The sequence below is a fragment of the Rhamphochromis longiceps genome, linkage group LG18 (assembly GCF_057381845.1).
Source record: "Rhamphochromis longiceps isolate RC_006_pf linkage group LG18, R_longiceps_female_GT1.1, whole genome shotgun sequence".
NCBI lineage: Eukaryota > Metazoa > Chordata > Actinopteri > Cichliformes > Cichlidae > Rhamphochromis > Rhamphochromis longiceps.
The window spans coordinates 6834743-6860255 of NC_140574.1; the positions used below are offsets into that span (position 1 = coordinate 6834743).

The following is a 25513-nucleotide window of genomic DNA, read 5'->3' on the forward strand; positions in this document are numbered from 1 at the left end:
CAGCTCCAAAAATGGCTGCTGTGAAGTGTAGTGTTTAAATAAATGTATGCATCACTGTAATCATTTTGAATTTGAGGCCCAGGCAAGTGACATTATTATTATTAATAACAAGCAGTAATGTGGAAATGAGATAATAATGATTAGAAGATTGAGATTTATTGACATGTGGTTTTGGTATCTAGTTTGAGCAAATGAACTGTTATGATAATTGTGTATTAAAAACATCTTTAAAAGAAATCACATTTCTTTGCATAACCAGGAAAAAAATCATTAGATACAGCTGTAGGCTAAATTCTACCTAGAGTCATGTATTGAAAGATTTAAGGTTATCCTCTCACACTGGTGCTGGTTTTAACTAACTGCTAAGCCTGTCCCTGAGCCTGGTTCTGCCAGAAGATTTACTCCCGTTAAAAGACATTTTTTCCATCCCACTGTTGCCAAAGCGCTTGTTCATTGAGTGTTATCTAACTGTTAGGGTTTGGGGCTCTTTATGTTTTCTCTGTATTATTATTGTACAATATAAAGTGCCTTAATGTCAACATTTTGATAACCCTCAGGGTCAAGCATGACTTTGGATCAGTGGTTGGCATATTATACTGAGAAAACTGCAAGCAGCAGTACCAGTGACCAAGACACTGGCCAATTCCCAATAGGCACTTTTGCAATAGACTAACCGAGGTACCAGAGCTAAATTACTGCAGGACTAGATACCAGAGTGACACGTTGTTGTGGTTAGTCTGGAAATTCAGGTTAGTGGGAAACTGGGGTCAGGTCGTTTGCCATACACAACTGTGGATTCTTTTAGGCTAATTCTAATGTTATTGGGGGTTGTTTGTAGTAAAATAGGTAACCATGTGGTTGCCATATGGAAGAATAACATTTACCATAAATAACCACATAGTTTTGGATGATTATTCACATTTTATAGTATGGAGTTACGCTGGGGGGGGGGAGTTGGGCTCATTATTAAAATCCTAGTGCTTAGTTGTCGCTTACTCCGAATGCCAGTGGCAGAACAGCTGCTGTGTTGAAGTGTAGAGGTGCTTAAAAACCACCAAATTCACTCTCTCAGATTTTTATTGCTTGTTTTTTTTTTTTCTTTACTTGGATAATGTTTCTGTGGTTCCGGAGGCCTGGTGTAAAACTGAACAGTTAAAGCTGTCATGTCATGGACAAGTTTAAGGGTTATTAATTCAGTTCAATGAATATTTTGCACAGAGACCTGTGGATTTACTGCAGGTCTTATCTTCTGTCATTTTCCCACTATTGACAGTGTGTTGCTTGTTCCGGCTCACTTATGCTTTCATATTCAGTTAGAGTTCTTCTCATTCAAAAATTCTTATGTCCTCTTATCTCGTCAATCGTTTTCTGACTACCGTCCATGGGCCAATCAATCTAAATATCCTTCAGGCATATTTTTGCTCACTCAACCACTCCCCCATCACCACATAGATCTTTAGATTATTCTGGGAAACTTACCACCAGTGTCTACATTCCAGACAATATTATCCTTTATCTTCATTTTCAGCCTGTGTCTAGCTGTGACCTCACCCATGAGTCTGATTGTTACAAGCTCAACCCCGGGATTCAGTTTAAAGTTACTGAATAATGTTGAAAAAAACTGCCCATTATCACAGCTCTGGTGCAAATATCCTTAACAAGTAAATGGAAAGGGCTGGTTACCTTCCATTTTACATTTCCATACATTTTTCTCAAGTATACACAAGTTCCCCTGCAGGGAAAATTATGCACTTTCTCCACTAAATTGACCAGCCCAACATACCATGCTTGTCTTTAATAGCACACACAGCGGGAAGTCTGATATATCTGGAGAAAGAAAATAAGGCCAATCTGAGTCTGTCGCAGTTATGCATATTTAATTAATTCAATTTTTTTTCATCTCGACCACAAAAACAATTCCATCAGTCTTGGAAACGGCAAACTATTGAAATTTGGCCTTGTGGCCTTGACGTTGTATCTATTAATATCAGGATTAAAAAAATAATCATTCTTTATTTAATCTTCACAGTTTTGTTTCATTTGAATAAAAAAACTTATTTTATGGTGTTATACAGCTTTTGTTGTGGTGATTTGAACTGGAATACCAATAAATATATCTTTAAAATGAAAGGAAGAAATAATAAAACAACCTCTTGAGAGTCCTTCAATTATTTAGGGGCTTTGGGGCATGGAGCATGGCAGGCTCGGTGGAGCAGTGTTAAAGCTGAGGCACTTTGTGCTTGCAATCGGAGATGAAGAGGCTATTTGTCTGTGTAGTGTGCAAAGCTCTTATCAGGGATTTGTTTGTGGCACAACTTAATTTGCATAAATTTCTTGGAGTGTAAGATGAAAACTCTGCGCTCTTGGCTGGAGCAGGAGGAACAGATTGCCCTCACAATGCACATTCCTTCAAACAACTCAAATCGTTGTTCTAATGTGGAACTTAGATTAAGCTTTTCATCTCAATGGTCTGACCATTAAATATTTCTCCTTTTCTCCAAATTTTCACATGCAACAAGTATCCTGGCTGCTTATCTATCAAGTATTGAATCGTGAAGACTATTTGAAGTTTATTACAATTCCTATTTGTTACAGCTTATGACTAACAGCGTTTATGCCCTATGTTAACATTGTACTCAGGGATTGCTGAGATCTGAGAACATGATGACATGTAAGTGAGTCCTATACCCTCACTGAGCACAAAATGTTTATTTGACATTCCTACATTTAAATCAGTAACAAAAAACTAGCGATCTGGGATGTGTAACAACATTTTATTAAAACTATCTCTTTAATTTGTATTTATTTATTTATTTATTTTTTACAAATTACAGCAAAATCATGTCAAGTATTACCAGTAAAATGTATGCAAACATAACTTTCCTTATTTTGGTCAGAGATATCAAGCTGGCCTATTAATGAAGTCGAGGTCCCAGTCTAGTTGGCCTTTGTGTGCTACTTGTTTGAAGTATTCTTTATACATACATCATTGCCCTGCTAAACTTGCAATTAAAAGATGTGCCTGCTGATATTCTGTGTGTTACGGATATGTGAATCTAAAGCCTGGCATATCTGCTTGTGTGATGTGAAAATTATTCCAGGGCCTTAATGCTCCATCAATTCCCAAAATAAAACAAGGACTGAAGGAAAGTTGGGAGTAAAATCTAGTGAAGAGTTTACGTATAATGCCAATGATGCCTGCAACCTACAGAGAGATCTTTGGGCTAACGTAAGCACAGCATCACATGCAAAGTTTAAGAGTGACAGGTAAATGGTTTTTAATAAAAGGTGCACATTGAATGGTTGTGGTAAAGCAAGAAAACTGCAGCTACTACCTGAATGAAAATGTTGCTGTATGGGTATAATTATTTTCTACCAAAAGAATTATGATCCTATATTGAAATATACGTGGGCCATTCATCTTGTCTGAAGCACTGAAATATTGGTGTCCGGGACACTGTGAGCCAAAAGCCATGCACTGTGAAGTTTTAAAAGCTTTTGCAAAGGTGTGTGTGTGTGTGTGTGTGTGTGTGTGTGTGTGTGTGTGTGTGTGTGTGTATACACACACACACACACACATATATATTATATATATATATATGTTATTAGGCTGTAGAGCATTACAGTGGCTGTTTTTGGATTCAGATCTATTCAAAAAAACACAGGACACAGTACTGTGGCATGCTGAAAAGATGAGCACATAGACGATTGGATGTGGAAAAAGTATAGTCAGAGAGTTGATAATACAACAAGCAGATTGTTCTCCAAAGCTATTTAAAGCACATGAATGAGCCCTGGGTGACTGGTTCCTTCATTTCCATGAACACATCACATATTAGTGTGTATGTGTTCATGGAAAGGCTGTAGGCACCTTCCCACATATATCCGCACTGCTACCCTAAAGGCTCACTGACCACTAGTGTTTATTTTTCTGTCTCTGAAAATGGTCCCAAACAGATTTACCTGTGCAATGTTTGCTAAAAACTACCCAGTTAGGGATGAAACAAACACCATGCAATGTTTTTGCTTAGGTTTGACAACCACTGGAATAAGAATTCAAATTTTAATGTAAAAAGTTTTTAAAAAGCGCTTATCCTGGTTATAGTCACGGAAACCCTGCCAGTGTGACCCTGGTGCGATAGTTCACCTGGATATTCACTGCTGAATATCCAGTAAACGCTTTCTTTCTGATAATGATAATAATAATAATGGAAGACAAAAAAACACACGTGTAGAACCAATAGTCTTTTTATCCATTTTCCAATAAAAAATACATTCATACAGAAACTATTTTACAAAACAATTTCAAATGAAAAAATTTCATTATGCCATAAAATGAACAAAAATAGAGCCTCATATTTTCCATGTTTATCCAATAAAGATTCTCTAGCTAAAGATAGGGCATCTTTGCAGGTCAAGTTGGGGAAAAAATGACATGGCAAATAAAAAAACGTAATACTTAGTGAACACCAGAATTCAAAATTATTACAATTCAAGTGTCCAGAACAATTCACGTCTGAAAGTACTTGTTTTCTTCTTTTTTTTCTCTATTAAACATGATAGGCCACGGGTCTAGGCGATACTGATGTCATTTTAAAATGTACATTTTTTTTTCTGACTTTATTATTTTTTTTCCCAAAAATCAAAACAAAGATGTTACAGAAGCAAATGAAAGGAGTATGGAGTGCATCTATTTTACAATAATTCTTTAGCCTTTTATCATTCACATTTGGAAACAACACACTGCACTTGTTTTTGGTCCCACACCTGTTCAAAATAGAAGCTTCCTTACAAAATTCTCGTAGTTTACAATGTAACATGTCTTTGTGTTTCTCAGTGTAAAAACAAAAATAACATTGCAGACAAATGAATGTTCAACAGGTTCACCGGAGACGTGTTGAGTTTTAACAAGGCTACCTGTGATGTTGACAAAGTGAGACATTAAGTAACTGATGAATGAATGAATGTTCTTTCTAAAATGTTCCATCTGTCATAATTTTTGTGTATAATAAAGCAACGCCAAAATATTCCTACAAGTGGAGAAAGTGGCCATGAGATTATCCACTTGTGCGCTCATCAGATTTTTTTGTTTCAGCTCACTGAGAAGTGTGACGAAGTCATGTTACCCATGTTGAAACATGAACATAGTGAAGTTGGTACAAACAGCTTGTCCTTGTCTCAGCTTAGGTTACCAGCACAGACCTCTAGCTCTGAAACACAGCTCAGCTGAACTGGTTGGACTGGTTTTTTGTACCGTAAAGTCAGATTGTGGGCTGTTAAAACTAGAACTGAGTAAAGACACTGACTCACCTTGGAGGTGAGACTTCCCGAAACATCCAATATCAAACCACTCTCGTGACTGAGATTGTGGTCATTAGCCTACTTTAAATGAGTCATCCTTTGCTTTTGAGAGTATATGCTTGACATAATGGACCCAATGTAAATGTTGCCTTTGCAGTAAATCTTGATTTGCCACTCTCGGTGGCTGACCACACAACATTTCATGAGAACGTGCTTCCAAGACTCTGTACCTTTGACAGCAAGTTACAGTTAATCTGAAGTGCATCCACGCAATCGTATACTACATAGTAGTAAATCAATATAAAAGTGAATTGCTTTTCCAAGTTCTCCACAATTCTGTCTCAGATCTGGATAATTTTGAAGACTATGATTTAGTTCTGAAATATCTATGATATATTTAACACAGACGTGTAAATGGCAGTCATTATGAAGCTGATATAGTTACTTTTGTTTTAATATTCAAGAGTTTAGAGGAGTTTGTCGCAAGGGAAAAGGGCAAAAGGTGCAACTGTATGGATCAGAGCCTTTATAAAGCTATTCAATAACGCACAACTGCATTCGCAATGGTCATTTGGTGTATGTGTGTATGTATAACAGAGTGATCTATTCAACAGGACAAGGCCACTTACATAAGGCATCGGTAAGGTCAACAGTGCATTTACAGACAGAACAAAAGAGAAAAGCAAAAGTGAAGAAAAAGGAAGAAAAATCCCACAATCAAAATATTTGCAAACAGTGGTATCCCCAACTTATAAAGAGAATGAAAGAAAAATATGGCAAAACAAAATGACTGCCTTATGTGTTTTGTACAATACTATGATACTGAGTATTATGAAGGTAGCTGCTCTTGAATGGAATTTTGTTGTCCTATAAGGTGAGCAACACATCCCCAGATCCCATGCAACTTCTGATATAATGGCAATAACTGTGCACAATTGTTGTTGTTTTTGTTTTTTTCCTTTTAAGATACAAAGCTTACACAGTGGAAAACAAAATGAGCTTTATAGCGTGTATGTTTTGAGACAGGCTACGTAATACATTGCACATTTAATAGCTGCACTAAACAAAACAACCTCCCATTTTTAGACAGGGAGCTGTAGTTTCACCTCCAGGCAGAAAGGGGGCAATCTCTATCCAATCAGCCCCACTAAACTACCCCCCTACTCCTCTCCACAGCTGACAGAATCAGTCATGACAGACAGAACTTTTTGCTTGCATTCATTCTTAGAGAGACAACACATAACCCTCCCTCAAAAAGAAAAATAAACCTCCCGAGTATAACATCACCCTTGCTATGTCATTCACTCGCAGTTCCACAATGCAAGCTCCATCCACTCCATAAAGCCAGCACAGGCATCCAGTTGCAGGCACTCACAGTCCCCATGCGCACAGGCAAACACACTGTCAGTGGAGGAATGGCACCCCAACCCCTGGAGTCCCAAATTTCTCCAGGAATAAAGCGTTGAACACCATACAGAAGAGTCTCTTCCCATCTTCTCCAGCCTAGATCTTTCCCATATTGGAGTCTCTTTTTGCCCTCCTGCTCCTCCATAAAAGCCTTTCAAGAGCAATCACCACAGCGAGGTGTTGGAGGCACTAAGTATGGTGCAAATAATAGCCTGCGTTGCTTCATGTTTTTCCACTGACTGGAACACGACGGTGCCCCTGTTAACGCTCCCAGGACACACCGGCCTCGCTGATCTCCACAGGTCAGGACAATTAACCCGAATCATCCCTCAGAGCTCTCAACATGAAGACCATCTTAGATGTGCCTCTTCATGTGCAGCGCCAGGTGGTCAGAACGGGAGAAACACCTAAGAAGAGAAGAAAAACATCAGATCCAGCCACTAAACTGAAGAACTAAACAAATGACTATAACTTGTTGAAGGTAATAAGTTGCTTATATTAACAACTAACTAGGCTACAATGACTAAGTAAAATGCTTCTAAATTCAACTGAATCAGTTAATAGACCAAAAAAACCCCGAAACACTGTAATAAACAAAGCTATCACTTCGGCTGCAGGAGATGAAGGGAAAGGAAATGAAAAATCTCATTTTTAATTGAAGGAGAATGTTCACACATCCATCCGAGACGCTAATCAACACAAGAACCCTGGGGTGGTTTGTTAACATGTGAAACCAGTGAAACAAACAATATAAAGCTTCTTTTTCACCCACCAAAGATGCTTGTTGGATTCCATTTAGATTAAAGTACCTATGGCTATGCAGCCAATTTTATTCTGCTTGTTTGGTATTGGATACTATTCTTACTCTCTGTGCTATATAACATGAACACGTGATAGATTGAAAGAATGGGCTCATGCCTCCCCCTTCCACCTAGTCCCTTATCCCAGTCTGTATAGGTTTGGCTGATGTTTTAAATAGCGCCCTGGTAGAAGAGACCCAAACTTCACGCTGTTCAGTCTCATCACACTCCTCCCATCCATTGTACTCAACTCTTTTTATCCACCCCCTTGACCTCAACCATTTTCATCCTTAACCTTCATTCATCCCTCCCACTAGCATGTCATTTTGATAAACTAATTTGCTGCTTTCTTTGTCAGTAAAGAAATGCTTGGCACTCAAAATATAAAGAAGGGGAGTAGTTCTTATGAAGAGGGGTTAAATTAATTTACAGCACTTTGTTTTGAGAGGCATTTGCTATTGTAACAAAAAAAAATGTGACTAATCATGGTGACACATGACAATAAAAACCATCTCACCTGTCGCAGTGACTGCATTTAAATGGCTTTGCTCCAGTGTGCTTCCTGAAGTGTCTGGTGAGTTCATCGCTTCGTGCAAAGCGCCACTCGCAGCCTTCCCATGAACACCTGTAAGGCTTCTCGCCTACAAGAATGAACGTAAAGAAAAGCAAAATATTAAAGCCAGCCATGTCATTTTTCATCTGAGTTCAGAACCTTGCATTTACTTAGCTATTCAAGCAGCCTCTGCAGGTTTACCAGAGAGTTAAGAATTTCTAAATCATAATATGAATATTTTAAACTACAATTTCTCAGATATACAGCCAATATTTACAGTACAGGAGGTAAAATAAATATGATCCTGTGCAGGTGGTTAGCAGATTAGGCTGACTACTGTAAGATGAATAGAAAAACAACCTCGTGCCTTGTGGGCCTCGAGCTGTGGTATGCAGCTGTAAGAAGCTGTTAGAGTAGAAGGCTTATGTAACAGGGGGCGAGCTACATGAAAAAAATAGAGACTGTTCCTAATGGTCCTACAGACCATTAACCATCATTAACCATGTGGCTAACGTGGCTGGAGAACGATGCTAGGAATGTGACTTCCTCTGCTAATGGAGGGCCAAGCTGTAAACAGCCTGGCAGAGGTCAAAGGTGACAAGGGAAACTGCTCACATTTGAGCCTCTAACAAAACAGTGCAAATGTCAGATTCCCATAATGTTTCACTCTCTCTCTCTCTCTCTCTTTTTTGGGAAGTTGTATGCAAATGAGCGAGTTTCGGAAGCTTTTCCCATGGTGAAATCTGAGAACTGTTGATTTGTTTTCAGGATCCACATCCTCTGGGTGCTACTCGGCCACAAAAGAACATCCCTCCCCTTCGCGTCTCTCTCCCTCTCTCACGCACTCCCCGCCTCCCTTTGCCCTGCATGAAGTCATGTTCCTCTGTGTGAATTAGGTCATAGTTGAGGGCATTCCTCCTGACAAACTATTCAAAGTATGTGGGAGTATTTTTTTCAGAACTTTGAGCAATAACTCAGCGCTTCAGCTCGGCTATCGTCACTTTTGAAAGGCTCACTGTCAGGCCAGTTTACCTGTGTGTGTCCGCTGGTGTGCTTTGAGGTGCGAGCTCTTGGTGTACACCTTCCTGCATCCGTTGAAGTGACACCTGTGCACACGCCTCCTCCCGTCAGGTGATGCCTCCCCGCTGGTCAGACCTGACCTTTCCAGGCTCCTCTCCATGCCCCCAGCCCTTATTTTCCCTGTTGAATGCATCACTGTCTGTATCCCAATCCACGTCTGGGCTACAGAGCCCTCCTTGCCGAGCTCAGGTGAGGATGGTGGTGTGCTGATGATGCCAGAGGCCACGTCATCGCCGTTGTCGGCCAGAATATCAGTTAAAGAGCTGGAGGTGAAGTCGAGGGTAGGGGAGAGCTCCTCTGAGCTGTCCGAGGCCTCGCTGCTGGCATCGGAGTTGAAACCACCAGCATCATGGTTCTGGCTATCCTGATTGTCTTCCTCCTCCTTAATGTGGGTGATCTTTGGGTCCGACTCACTTGACTTGTCCCCGCAGGCAAGCAGCAGCTTGCTCCACAAGTCTTCCTGGGTCTCAAATTTAAGGTCTGTGGCTGAGACGTAAGGCTCGCTCTGGAGGTATCTCTCCAGCTCGAGACATGTCTGTGTAGATGAAAGACAAGATAGAAACGAGTTCAATGGAGCACAGAGCCAAAGGCGTGTAACAGAACTCTTACATTCAACCTGAAAGTCCTTAAAACCACCAAAAAAGACCATTTGTTTTTACAGGAAACACAAGACTCCGGTATTCTCCTCTGCACTGTATTTATTCTAAGCAGCAGCAAAAAAGGGGGTATGCTGTGACACTGTAACATCACCAGCCCTGTTTCTTCTCTGCCTGCAGGAATGAAGTAAGACACAATGTCCTATGCAGAGGATAGTCAAGTACACTCTAAGTGTGTTCTCTGAGCCCATATCAGGGAGGATTACAAGCACCACATTTCCTTCTGAGAGACTGCAAGAACAAGGTGCTCTTACCCACGAACGCAGGCATGGTTTGAATGTGTGTAGGTGTGTGCAGAGGTTGGTCATGAAATTTACATATGCTACAGAGCCCCCCATTGGGTTAGGGAAGTGCTTGTAGATCTTTTAAATCTATCAATTATTCAACATAATGTGGATTTAATAATGCATTTGGAGGCATTGCTAGAAATAACATAGCACACCAGGGACTGAGTGGAGGGAGGTCTGGTTCATGGGGGTTCATAAAAAGCCTGGCATGAATACTGCAACAGCCACTGTGGATTGTGGGCCTGTTTTCTGTGAAAAGGAAGTGAGAGAGCACTTCCTTAACCCTCTGCAGTCAGCAAGCACAGGCCAGATACGAAGGCCACAAACAGGCCTGTGCAGTTTCCTAATGAAGCAAATATAAAATTACAGCCAAATGTTATTATAACAGAACTGACTGGAACAGTGGCAGCCAAAGCTTGAGGAAACCTGGATCCAAGAGGTCATGGGACAAATACATTTTTCGGACTTTTTCCAAACTCCTCCTAAAACTATTTATTCCCTTAGAGAGAAATTGACATTTTCCTAGTTGCTTGGAAGTTTATAGGGTCAAAATGAAAATGAAACTATCCGAGAGGGGACTATCCCTCTTTGGCTGATCTGGTTACAGGCAGCACAAGCATCACTTGACAAAACGCTAAAATAAAGGAAGAACGACAAATCTCACCAACAACATTTTTAAAATATTATAATAATACCATACTGAATAAATAAAGCTTATCTAGAGATGGAGGATGAGATGGAATAAAATTAAACCACAGGTACCAGGCAGCAACTACAAACACCTTTCGTGTGTGTGTGTGTGTGTGTGTGTATATATATATATATATATATATATATATATATATATATATATATATATATATATATATATATATATATATATATATATATATATTCTAAAAGAGGGCTATCATGGGAAAATCTTCGTGTCTTGGGAATGAAAAAGAAGGCATTGACTTCATATGTTTCTTGTCAGCAGTGCTGGATAAATCCCAGGCGAGCTTTAAATGCCTGAGAGGGCGACTTGGAATGAAGCCCGGCCATATCTGATAGACGGGGAGACAGCGAAGACTGAAGAGTAAGGCCAATTCATTTCCCAATCTGAGCAAGAAGCGACTTGTACCCTTCCCGTCACTACCAGTGTAAAACTCCACTGTTTTGTCAACCAGGCGGCCGCCTGGTCGAGCAACTGTTCAATAGAAACCAGCCTCTCTCTTATTCTCTCTCTTTCTGACAGTCTGTCACTCTCATTTGTATGTGTGGGTCCGTGTGACAGCAAGAGGGAGTGAGCGGCAGGCAGAGAGAAAGTCAGGAGGAGGAGATACGCGCAAAGGCGCACGGCTCGCCATTCACTCGCTAAATCTGCAACACGGCGTGTTTTTCATTTATCACAAACCGATGTGCCTGTATAACCTGCATGCCTGAGTCCACAATACGAGCAAACCACCACTGAACAACTGTGCGCGCGCCGTAGCACCAGAAAATACTGTAAAAGTACAACTAATTTAAAGCATATTTTATGAAATGCGCCAAAAAACTAAAGAAGACACGTAATAAGTCTGCATTTTTACAAACATACTAAAAAAATACTGATCTGTCACGAGGGGAACTTGCACCATTTCCCCTATAACCGGAGGCAAACCAAGTTTTGAGAAATAAATTTATATTAGCTGCATTACTGAATCAAACGCGCGCTCACATTACATGAAACTACTCTGACATTTGCCAGTCGGCGCGCAGCTGTCACTTAAAACAAGTTTCTGGAAATTACGCACTCTGCTGGCACTTCACACATGAGCCTGTGGCACTATCTGTCAAACTGAGGAATCGAGTGTTTGGAATCAGTCGTCAGCCTACCTGCTGCCAATACTCTTCCAGAGATGGTAAAGCTGAAAAGTATCCAGTGTCGTGCACAATTTGGAGCTCCTGGAAGATGCTACACATAGGGATGACATCCATTTCACTCCTGAGATTTAGCCACAAGGATAAGCGAATTCAAGCTTGTGAGGAAACGAAGCCTGATGTGTTCAGAGAGAAGCTGGAGTCTTAGCTGTATTTGCATGTATACTAGTCTGGAGTCGTGCACTTCCAGTGGAGGTTTTGAGCGTGAGCGCACAACACCGAACTCTGCAAAAGTCCGTCAGCGCACTGTAAACTTCCCCCCCGATTCAAAATTACAGGCAAACCCACCCCCATGTGATTACATTACGTTACGGCACGTCTACCAATGGGCTTGCAGGAACTTTACAAAGGCCTACCAGACCACTTCCGACCAATAACGAGCGAGAGCAGAGTCATCCTGTGTGCCGTGATTGGTGCAGAGCTAGAAGCCTCTCTGGCTCCCATTGGACTAAATCAGCGCTATTTTTAGAACCGTATATAAGCGAGACTCTTGTTTTACCACAACGAGGAAGTTGAGTTTTCTACTGATTCGACTCTGAGCGTCAGCCGCTCCGGATCAGCGGCAGGAGAAGCGTCCGTCTCTAAATAGACATGGCTATCTTTATTTCCTCACACACGCACTAGTTACTCTCGTTCTCTTGGCGAGTTGCGCTATGAATCATACGAGCGTAAGTCTGTAAAGAAAATTGCTCTCCTGCCTGTAAAACGCAAGTTCATGACAACAATATTCAGACGCGTCTGCAGACTCGGGGGGATCATCAAGAACCTGATCAATTTCTGTGCTCTGCGAAACAAATGTGATAGACTTCATCTTTTCATGGCTGCCCAGAGATCCATGAGCATTATTATGAGTCTCTCTGTGACAGTGTAGACAATTTAATAAGCTATTAAGTTATAATAGAGTTGCCATAAAGATGATTATTCACATAATGCTGTGCGGGTTATTGTAGTGGCAGCAGCTTGAGGCATAGCGTGAGGGACAGGTTAGATTTTGCTGGGAATGATGCACATTGGCAGGCGCTGTGTGCGGATGTGTGCGTTTTAATGTCAGTCACCTGTGGCTCTCTTAAGAGCGTACTGCTTTTGCAGGAAAAAAGTGTATGACTGTAGTTGCTTGTAAAACCGCATCAACTTATTTCCTCTAGAAGGGGGAAAGTAGAACAGGTTAAAAACAGTGTTGCCACCCATGGTGCATGGTGAGAGTTCCTAATGCAAGACGGCAATATACCTCTACTCTAAAATGACACGTTATAAATACATTCTGGCACACTCCCAGAAATATATTTACCTCTTTCACTCCTTTGAATGTAAATTGCTTTGCTTTCCCACATCTCTCCTCCCAGAGATCAAAGAAACATGAATATTAATCTGTGTTAATACATGTACAAGTTGGTATATGATGAGATTTATGTCCTCCTTGTGTGCTATGCTTCATGCTTTATTATGTTGTTTGCATAAAAACTCAGTTCATTAAAAAAAGTCCCACAGGTGATAATTTCCACGTTTTGAAATACAGTTGATAGAAACTATAGCTTGTGCAAGAATTTGACTTTTATTTTGTTAAGTAGGGAGTCAGATTCCTCATATCCTGTCAGCAAATAAGGTTAACTGATACTTAAATCACTTTGAATGTGTCCTCTATCACTCCAAACACTATGACTAACACTGAGCTATCATTAAGATTATGAGTGCCTAGAATACTGTATACAGTAAATTTGAGCAAAAATTCATACTGAATTACATAAGATGCGAGATTAAGTTAAAGTTAAGCAGAACAACAGTGGCATTGACAAGTTAAAGGCAGGCGATGTGACAAACAACATGTTTGGAACAGAGTGCCATTGTCTGGCACATCGGCCCGGTCGGGCGCCTCCACAGCGGAGTCTCTTTTGTTGAGCTCTCGGCTGTGGCCACATTTGCAGCACTCAGCAGCATCACATTTTCGCATGAGTCTGTGGGTTTTATGGACAGATAAGACTAGGATGGGTGCTCTGTCATGACATACATGACTAAAGGGAAGCATCACTGCAAAACTTTCAGGCTGTAAATTGGGACAACAGAGAATTTACAATGTTACAAACCATAAAGTCAGAACACTCTGATTATTATTACATAATTTTATAACATTATATGTTTTTATGCGTATATGAAAAATGAAGTTAGAGAATGGGAGACTGACCTCTTAAATATTAAGTGATGAGAAACTATGGCCCATTTCTTTACCCTCAGCTCAAATATACCAAGATGTTTAAAATGTGCACGATAAAAGTTACAAGAAGGTTTCCACACAACAGATGCATTTACAATGCTGTGAAAAAAGTATTTGCCCCCTTCGTGAGTCCTTATTTTTTGCATATTTGCCACATAACATAAAAGGCTATATGTGATAAAGTAATTACCCCCTAATTGCTCCCCAAACTCATTGACTTGATGTGCCACCCTTGACAGCAAGAACTGCAATAAAATGTGTGTTGTAACTGGCAATGAATCTTTCACTTTTTCTGCAGATGGATTTTGACCCACTCTTCTTTGCAAAATTGTTTTAATTCAACCACATTGAGGGGTTTTCAAGCATGAACAGCCTGTTTAAAGCCATGCCAAATCATACACACATCCAGCTAATCCAAGTAGTTTGAGCTTTAGGGTGCAAATTAATAGCCAGAAATTCTCCTTTAGGATTTTCTGTTAGACAACAGAATCAATATGGCAAGGTTCCGAAGCAGCAGAACAGCCCCAAACCATCACACTACCATCATGATATTTGACTCTAGCACAAGGTTCTTTTGATGAAATGCTGTTTCTGGACTCAAACCTTCCAAAAAGTTCAACTTTTGTCTCATCAGTCCACCTGATTTATGTCAATGACTTGTTTCCAATCTGTTCTTGAGTTTCTTTACATTAGTTTGTTTAGCCTGCTTTAATTTATCAGGTTGTGTTTAAGTGATTTACTGATTGAGCAGGTCTGGCAGTGATCAGTGAAATAATGAAATTGAGCTCAGCTTCCCAGAAAATTAGGTTAATCATAGTTAATTCAAGATTTTATTTCAAGTAATTGAAACAATTACTTTTTCCACATACAGCCAAGTAGGTTTGGCTAGCTTTATTCCCTTAATACCGTGAACAAAATCCCATTTAAAAAAATAAAAATAAAAATCCTTGTCTAAAATAAACACTTGTTTGATGGTGTGGAACATGTAAGTGTGAGAAATACGCAAATGATACGAAAGAGGAAGGTTTCAAATACATTTTCACAGCACTGTATATAAAATGGAATTAATCAAAGCTAAGCTACCACAGAATAAAAATGTAACACTTGTAAGCAGTTTGTGGCTGTCTGGATGAAGGTGCAAAGACACATCTGAACGCAATTTTCTTAAAAAGCTAACAGTGCCTAGCTTGATGCTAATGATGCTATGCATTGAAGAGAATGCTAATTGGCTGGAAAGTTTGCCTGAACAGGGAAAGAAACAATAACAGAGGTCACTGTGAGGAACAAGAGTAAAAAATAGATTATTGGACATGAGTAGTGTACCAGAGGATGAAATTGTAATGATGATGTTATGAAGAAAATAGAGAAGCAAGAAAAGCATATATCTCTAAGGAATAGAGAGATGATTAAACTTGTGTATTAACATCATATTTAATGTAAGTGATGGTAGGGAAATACCAGTACCTTAGAGCAGTGGTGCCCAAACCCTGGGCCACGTACTGGTCCGTGAGTCATTTGGTACCAGGCTGCAAGAGTTGAGGCTCGGGTGTGAGATTTATGGTTTTCAGGGTTTTTATCGTTAACTCGGTTTCCCTGGGTCTTTTCCCGTGTTGTAGTTGTGTGTCTTATTTTGAAATAGTTACACGTTACCATAGCGACCAGAGAGCATTAAGGGGCAGAGAGGAGGATGTTACTCTCAATGTTGTTGACGCATTTCAGGAGGACGCTGCTAGTGAAGTTACACAATTACACAGTGAATTCGCGTTAATTATTATCTTTACAAAATACCACAGTTTTTGTCTTTGTCATATCATTTTATTTTGTTGTATTTATCCACGACACCTTAAGGCCAGTCCGTGAAAATATTGTCTGACATTAAACCGGTCCGTGGTGCAAAAAAGGTTAGGGACCGCTTACTTGGAGTATGTATCTGTGACCTGATTTATACTACTTAGGTACTATATATTAACTGGTATTACATATGGTTTCTGTTTTGTTTTACCAAGGATGCACAGTTTGTTTTTAATATGCTGCTGTAAGCAACTTCTCTCTGTTAAATACAGCTTGGACCCGCTGTTTCCATCAGCAGCACAGCATAAGCAGATTTTGTCTGCAGACTGAATATATTCATGTATCATTTGCATGTAGCATGAAAAAGGGATACAAATTATGTTAGAAATGCATTTTCATTGAGGGGAAATTATTATTATTTTCATTTGACTTGCATTAGTTATTGCAGTTGTGGCTTGTATGGAGCATGTTTTTCCCTTTATTGTACATTGACAATAAAGAGCTATTCTATTCTGTTGTCCCAAGAATGCAGTACAGTCACAACGTTTTAAAGTGACACTTTTGCTGTCATAAAAAACAAACAAAAAAAGCACTTCCTGCATGAAGTCTATATTTATCGTCTCTGTAGATATGTCATCAAATCAGATTCCTGCCAATTTTTTGTTCTGTGTGGTGGACGCTGATGCAAAGAAAACGAGTCATATAATTACAGTTGCCATGAGTTATCTTGGCTGCAGTGCACGTGGGATGCTGATCTGTGTTAGGATGAATCCATAGCAACAAAATATTGGGCATAAACAGCATGCAGGCAAGCAGCACAGATACTATCACGCCATCTATCCTGTGTGTATTTGAATATTTATCTGTCCTATGTCTCAACACTTCATATACAATGGCTTTCCTACCCGACACTGGGCAGGTTTGCAATTACGTAAACGATGCAAACAATACTGGTTCAGAAACGATTTATCAAAAATATCACATCACATGTAAAACAAAGGGTTTTCCATTTTTTCAGTCTACACCATAATTATTATTTTATTTTACACATAATTTTATTGACAATAAGACATGCTGCCATTTCTTTTAACACAGCTAACAGCTAAGAACACAACTTTGTATTCATACCACATGCTGCAAACTGAATAAGCAGCCAGTACATGACACAGGCCACAAAGTCAGGTCTTTTTTTAAAAGTCTAACCATAGACAATGACAGGAATCAAGCAGAGAAAACAACCCATTGCCTGTTTTGCATCCACTACACACAATTGAAATCCTGCATTTGGAAAGCATGCCAAAAAGTGGTCACTCACTTTTAATTAGCTGTCCTAAAATTCTATGCACAGCAGATAATGGCCAGTTCTTAATTTGCAAACAGCGTCTGGTGCCTGATTAGAAATCCATGGCTGCAATTAGGGTAAAAAGTTTTGTTGTTGCCATTAGGAAAGAAAAGTCAGATAGCATAATAACAAATGACAATGATTTAGAAGCCGCACATGTTGTGTCTGCGGTTTTGATTGATAGTCTCACAAATGTATGCCATTTAGTGGAATTACAATTTGGATGCATGAGAGACTTGATTTTGCTAACAACTGCCTTTTACTTGAGTCTAATCAAAATGCAAAGATATTCATAGTGAAAGAAAAGTACAGTATGTAAAAGCAGGGAGCAGGCACAATAAGCAAAAGTCTGTGGAGTGACTGCAGCAAAACAAGCAGAGTTAATTTAATTGGTTCATTACATCACATGTCCTATTGATCTTGGGTTTTGATGCACTGTGGATGAATCAGAATCATAAGACCTCTGTCATTAAAGGGAGTGGAATTCTGTTTCACAGTTGCTGTGTTTAGAAGAGAAAAATATCTCATGGGAGTACTGCTGTAAATCCTGAGGAGATAGAACAGACATGCTCTTCCCTTTTTCAACACCTGCTCTTAAAGTGCTTTTGAACAAGCTTTTCAGTTCCCAGCAGTCCAACATTACAATGTAGGTGTAATGTTGGACCTCCCCCCAACACACACACACAAACAACAGCATCAAGAAATCAAAACAAAAAAAACTTTGTTAATTTAGGTCTGGGGAAGGGTTTAGGTTAACATAGGGGATTCCCATTGTCATGGCAACATTAATAAACATCCTGATCAGGTTATGAAACAGAGCACGGTCTTTTCATTTTTAAACAGGAAGCAAACAGTACTTCTTCATCATTATGGCTACACAATAACAAACATGCGTTTGAGGTTAGGGAGACCTCATGATGGAAAAAGAACCAAAAAAACAACAACTGTGTGTCATTCGGAAGGTGAAAAAATGTTCATTCGTTGTTTTTGTTGACTCATTCATCCTCTCTAAACTTCTGCATGTACTGACTCAATGGCTTTATAACAACATAACCTCACTTCCCCCTTTTCTTCTCACAATGAAACTGAAAAATGAGGTAAATAAATCATCCTGTGAAACTTAAAGGCCAGATGGCCCTCTTACGAGTTCTGGGTCTACCCTCGTGGCCACCCACTAGTTGAGCGCTCCTGGAAACCCTCCAAAGGAAGGAGTCCAGGAGACATCCTGGTGAGAAGCCCAAATCACCTCAGCTGTCGCCCAAAGTGAAGGAAAATCCTCACCTTATTTCTAAAGCTGAGCCTAACCATCCTAAAAATGCATCTGACTTAGCTCTCTTTACATCACAATGGTCTGGGACATTACACAAATGACACAATATGGTTTTACAATAATAATACAAGGTATAATAAATAAACACACACCCAAGTGTAATAAAATGTGAGCAACAATGACAGAGACTTTCATGGTGAAATAATTCTGCTTCAGCTATGTCCACCTGTCAGCTGTACATAAGGTGAGCCATGACTCTGCATTATCTCATTCAAGGATCACGTCACATGTTCTTCTCATACATCGAGGTCAGATTTAAATGACTACAGTATGTTAACCATTTCTTGGAACGTCTGATTTAATTCAAGAAACCCAGGGGAGCATTAAAACAATGATCTGAGAGAAGACGTGATGAAAAGGGTGCTGGAAAGACTCAGATAAATGTATAGGGACGGTGAGTGCCTATATGTCTTGCATGGCATATATGAAAAGCTTTTAAGTGAGAAAAAGTGCGATGTTGTCAAGTGTTGGTAAATTTGTTGCTGGTGACATCATTTTTAAAAGGGACAAGCGAGAGCTCCAAACACTTTGCCAACCATTAGGAGTCCTGTGTGGAGTCCCAAAGCATTTTGAAAACAAATTAGTGCAGTTGATGCTGACCTGAAAGACGGTAGTGTCCGACGAATTGCAATACACTCAGCCTTCTACAAGCTTGGGAAAAACAGAAGTGGTGTAGCAAATGTATTGATGTGCTAATTAGTGTGTGATGTCATTTGGAAACCTTGTATGACTTGACTGAGCAGTGAACAGCTTCTTTTGTTTTTGTTAAAAGAATAGGCCACATGTGCCCTTGGGCAACCATAATGCATAGCTTGGCGGCTGAGAAATAAAACGTCCTGCACTCCATGTCATGATCATCTGAGTGGCATAAAACGAACGTTAAGTTGTAAAGCTTGTTTTCACTGACATATATATATATAAGACTTGTGGTAACACATAGCATGAACCAGTTTAACTAAACTGAACTGAATTTAATTCAAGTCACGTCAGTTTTATTTATATTTTGAGAGTTCACACCATCAGTAAGCTCAAGATGCTAAATGTTGTACAGTATACTGGTTAAGCAAGCGTTAAGCAAGGGTAAGGAGAAAAGACATCACTAGCAGGATCTGCCTTAGAGAAAAGAGATAACAAAAACCAGAGCAGAGAGATACAACAAATGAGATAAAACACAAAATTAGAGAGTCGATAAAAGTTAATGATGCTTAATAAAGGTGTAAAAACACACCGGGAGTGAAAAGGTGGAAGTGGAGAATAAGTGCTGAGTGCATTATGTGAGGTCTTCCAGCAGCCTGAGCTTTTAGCAACATAACTAAGGGTTCAGTGTCAACTAACTCTAAGCTTTTTCAAAAAATTAAAGTTCTTGTGTGTGTGTAAACAGACACAAAGCTTTATTTTAATGAACAATACACATTGTTTCAGGTTGTGCCATGTCAAAGAACAAAACACGGCAAAAACCACGGCACCTCTGAAGCAGCAATGCGACTTAATACAGTTATGCTATGCGAGGATTAAGAACTGATGTTAACTCTCTACAGTGAAATTTATCTGCAAATGCCTGAAAACTGCAGGTTAGAGTTTTCTACTGCATTTTTTCTATTAATTTCTATTAAATGTTGCAATGTCGATCATTCTGATTACAGTGATTACATCACAGTTAGATGCACTTATGGAGAACCCGTCCCTTGTGCTTGCCTATATAATTCTCTTCAGTGTGTGCAACTAATAATTTATGGACTGTAATCTTGTTCTACTCTCTTGTATTTATAGAGAGGATGATGCAGATAGTAATCCTGTAGGGCTCTAGCTCAGCTAAAATGGAATCATGCATTTGCTGTAACAGGAGTGTTGACCTGTGTACAAAACTGTTCGCTGGTGCATGAATGCACTTATTCCAGTCTCTGTCGGTGAATGCATTCATGCATACGTTTGTTTGTGTGTGCGTGCGTGTGTGTTTGTGCATATCTGAATTTGTGTGTTTGTGTGCACACACCTGTAATCAAAGGGCCATTTACAGGAATAGCTGATGGCAGCCAGAGTGCTGAGGAGGAAACAGCAACAGCTGACTGTGAGTCATCTTCATCTCATGACCGGTTACTCCATAGAAACACAATCCTTCACTTTACCTTGACCAATATGCTGTGAAGTGTGCAGAATTTCTGTGGTTTGGTCTCTTGCGAAAAGCATCCTCTAGTTGAACACTGTACTTTTGTTGTAGATTTGATAGAGCAGCAGGGTGATCAAATGGCAAAAAGACTAACCAGGAGCCAAAGTGTCACAAGTTTGTTCCCTGTATGCATTACAAATGTGGTTGTCAAAGACATTTTCCTTTGCAGAAAAAAAAATCATATAATTTAGTTGTTTGCATTGTTTTAGTTGTACATATGTGCCTGAATTTTAGGGAGCTGGGTGTATCTTCTTGCTGAAATAAAGTGAAACTGAAGAATTCAGCATCTCTGAACAAAAAGAAGCATCCCTTCCACACGATCAGCTAAATGTGTGTGATGTAAAAAATGTAAAAGATAAAGTATTGATTTCAGTTTAGAGGAGCACAGCCCTTATCAATGAGCGCTGAGGTCAATTGTTTTAGCTTTTGCTTTAGCTCTGGAGATTTATCACCTCTGTTGAATTGTAGCAGGAGTGAGATAAATTGAACGCTGATCCTTGGTGGAATAAGACAGCAGCTTCACCCAGAGAAAAATGTGAGATATGAATCGATGAATTTAACTCTTGCGTGTGATTGATGGTCTAAAATTAAAACAACGACTTATTATTGAATAGTAACCTCAACTTTTGGTTGTGATTGAATAAAACCGAAGAACACACCTGTTGATTGTCATATATTGGCACTGAGAACAATCTCTTCAGATGTTTTCAAGCTGTCGACAGATTATTATCACATGCTGTCAAAAACCCTCCGTTGTCCTTTCACTGCTTTTCTACATCATATTAACCAGTGGACAGCTATAATAACACTAGTTAAGTGCATGTTGCGCCATAATGAAGCTACATTTCCACAGTATAGTGCCACAGATTTCAAAGATGGGCGCAGTTTGGTTCCTCATCTCCATTACCAGTCCAGCACTTAGCGAGGGGCTTGAATTAATGAGTCGAATCATCAGAATCTCTACCTGACAAAGCAGAAAAAAAGATGAGAGCTGGTTTTAAAATGACTAAACAGTGCCTTGGGAATTTACGACTGAATCATATGAATGAGATATGCATAGGGCCTGTTAATCCCGGTAACGTAATAAAAAAAAATGCAGTTTTTCCATAATGGCTTATATTGTACTGCACCATTGCTTTTCTTGTTAAAGGAATTATGTTAATGGTTCGGACACTTGGAGATACATTAGTTTAGCAACTTAAACCTAAGTAAGTCCTTACAAGATACTTTTGCACAATACCACAATTTTAAAATGATACTTAGATGAAATGAGACATTCAGTGCTGTGAAAAAGTAAAGAAACGTTTCTTTTCACACTTTTCAGCTCAACAGACAAATCTTAATATTAGACAAAGACGACCAGAGTAAATGCAAACCGCAGCTGATGATTTTTCATTTATTAAGGGAAAAAGTGTATTTTCCCATTATGTCTGGGATAAAAGTGACAGAGCATTTCATAAAAAGAACGTCAAACATGGTGGTGTTAGCGTGATGGTTTGGGATTGCTTAGCCGCTTCAGGACCTCTACGATTTGCCATAATTGATGAAATCATGAGTTCTGTTCCCTACTGGAAAATCCTGAAGGAGAATGTCCAGCCATTAGTCCCCACCCTGAAGCTCAAGCTCACTCGGGTTATGCAGCAGGACAGTGCTCTGAAACAAGCAGCAAGTCCACCTTTGCATGGTTAGAAAAGAGCAACCAACAGAAATTAAGGTTTTGGAGTGTCCTCACCTGACCTTAAATAGGCTGATCCAGTGTGGCCAAATTAAAATAACTGCAAAGAGTTATTACTCATTGCTATTTACCAGCATATAGCACCTGTGACGGCATTTCCACTTGGAATCAGAGCTAAAAATGATTTGTAGGTCACAAAAACTTGCACGTACTGTCCAAGTAGCACACATCCTGTTGCTCATGAGAGGAAGGAAGCAGCCGTATCCCCTGTCAATGTGAAATGCAAAGGACACGAACAAATAGTGGAGGATATGGCAGCGATCTGGAGACACTGGATAGTGTGGAAAGATACTCAATGAAAGGAACACATGCCAGTTGGTTGACTTTTGTCCCAGTTTTGTCAAATTTGTTTTTATTGGATATATTTACTTTGAGTCTCATATTTCCTTGTGAAATGAGGTATTGGAGTATGCTGCTTAAACACACCTCAAATAAGGCAAAAGTAATCATCAGCTTAAGAGCCCCACTTTTGTTCTATATGCGGAGTCTACAGAAGCAGTGCATTCAAGCTGCTGAGTTTTATTTAAACCTTTGTTTATGCAAGGAAGTCTGGCTGACCATTGATGTTCCTTTTTTTGAAACTCATTCATTCATGCCAGGCAGCCACATAACAGTGCTTTAACTCAACTACATTCAGCGGGATTGAACAGAACCACCTCGTCTTTCACATTCAACTCCAAGTCCAACAGGCTCGAGGAGTGTACATCATGGGAGACTTTCCTTCTGCCCTCATCCTCCCACGCAGCCCTGCCCCAGCAGCTGCGAATGTGATGATGGGAGGGAATGACCCCAGAGGACCTTGCACGACCCATCCCTATTCAGATTTCTACTGCGCCTGCCATCCCATAATGAAAACAAACAGGAATGTGACCCCTTCCTTCCCACTGTAACCTAGATTTCCCACTCTAAAGGTTATCCCCCACCCAAAGGTATTCCATATCCTGTCTAAATGCCTTTTATGCAAAGCAAAACAGATCTTGTGAGGAAAATAAGCACCAAAAGATAAAAAAAAAATCAAAAAGAAAAGTATTTTATTTTGTTGATAACAATGTGATCACAATAAAAAACATAAATGTCCTTTGCTTACCTATAACGTCATTTGCAGTATGACTGAATCATTTGGTAGCAACATGGCATCTCCACAATGTCGTGGAGTCCCTTGACAATGTGCAAATATTGAAAAGCTGCCTTGTAGCAGTGGCAAAAAAGAAACAGATCCTCTGTCATATTCAAAATATATGTAAATGAAGCCATCCACACAGTTACCCCCATTAATTTACTCTTTGCTTCCTGACTTCCCCAGTGTGTTGCATATAGGTTTTTCTTAAAATATATATAGATGTTGGGATGGCAAAGCATGAAGATGCCAGTTTTTAAAGTTCAAGCATCTCTCTCTCGTGGTTGTTGAGGAAGAGGACTAATAGCTGACAGACTACTCCTTCTGAAAACGTGTTTGCACCACAATTTAATTGATTCTCTCTTTTTTTTTTTTTTTTTAAATTGCAAAAACACTTACACAGCTTAGCTCAAGGGAATAAATGAAAGAGTTAACCGTTAGGTCCTTAACAGTGCTGGATTCCCTTGACGAGGTTTAAAGGCCTTTTATAGACTCACTAGTGATTTTGATGTCTTTGCAGTTTCAAATATGTGATTTTTACCCTTCTTTTCAATTTTAATTATGAATACCTTTTGAAGCCTTGTCAGATAGTGATATACTTTTAAAATAGAAGCTAAGCTTTGCTCAGGAGATTTCCTCAACGTTCTCAGTTATGCAACGTTTTATGCTGACTTGGCGTTTCCTATTAAAAGCCCTGATCACTGAAAATCCTCCTGGTGGTATTTCCTCCTTATCTCCTAAACTGTAGACATAATGATCCTTGATCAGCCATGCTGTTTTATAAAGAAGAAGGTTATTTATCTTATGTGTCACTGATGAGTATTGCTATGAGTTTTGCCAGATCACCAAGCTCTCTGAGCAACCTCCTTGCAACTTATAATCTAAACAGAATACTGCAGAGTGAAGTTGGCAATCCATTTAACTGGGAATTCCCCCCCCCCGAGTCCGCTGTAAATGCATGCTTTCCCCATTCAGAGCAGTTGCACTCTTCTGGTCACGTGTTGTTACTGTATGAATCACTCCGCTGCAAACACTGAATGAGAGAACTCAGTAGGAATAACAGTCCTGTATTTACACAAGCTGTGGGTTATAATGCCAGGGTAATCTTGGGCATTTGTGAGTCACTCTGTCCTTAAACATGTAGTTGCTGTAGCCACACGGGTAACTAGGCAATCATGTCGGTTTCTCGGAGCCCTGTGTGACTCACCCCAGTCAGGTTCGGCGAAGTCTGAGTGCATCTCGTGTCTTGAGGAAAGCAGTGTGGCATTCCGAAGTAATGGACTCTATATTGGGCTCAGGGGATTGTGTGTGTGTGTGTGTTTCTCAGTATGTGGGCTGGTATGTCAATGCAATTACAGATGGGAGCATTTTGTGTGCATGTCTTTTTGTGTGTGTTTGATCGCTTGCAAGAATGGTAACCAATTTGTGTTTGTTTGTGCCACCCTGGTTCACGCTGACAATGAACGCTGTGATCATAGGCTTGTGTGTAGGTTGTTCTCTCTCTGTGTGTGTGTGTGTGTGTGTGTGTGTGTGTGTGTGTGTGTGTGTGTGTGTGTGTGTGTGTGGCCAGTGTATACTGGGGCAACCAGTGTGGCAGCAGGGCACTCCCCAGAGCCACTCAGTCCAACAAACAAGCTCTGCTGTGTTTCAGCTACTTAAGGCAAGGCAAGGCAAGGCAAGTTTATTTGTATAGCACAATTCAACAACAAGGTGATTCAAAGTGCTTTACAGAGACATTAGAAACAAGAACAAATAAAAAGCATGATTTAAAATAGATTAAAACAAGCAAATAAACTAACTAACTAATTAACAAACAAACAAACAAACAACAGTATA

The 25513-nt window shown here is 39.7% G+C and overlaps 1 protein-coding gene across 1 annotated transcript; it reads right to left on the reverse strand.

The window, feature by feature from the left end:
* Positions 1-4230: 4230 nt before the first annotated feature.
* Positions 4231-12259, reverse strand: LOC146647639 (Krueppel-like factor 6). Its single transcript, XM_085389187.1, has 4 exons — positions 11942-12259; positions 9094-9676; positions 8026-8149; positions 4231-7115 (listed from the first exon to the last, which is right to left on the reverse strand). Exons 1-4 carry the CDS (start codon positions 12041-12043, stop codon positions 7064-7066), a joined length of 861 nt encoding a protein of 286 aa, XP_085245313.1. The 5' UTR covers positions 12044-12259; the 3' UTR covers positions 4231-7063.
* Positions 12260-25513: the final 13254 nt, after the last annotated feature.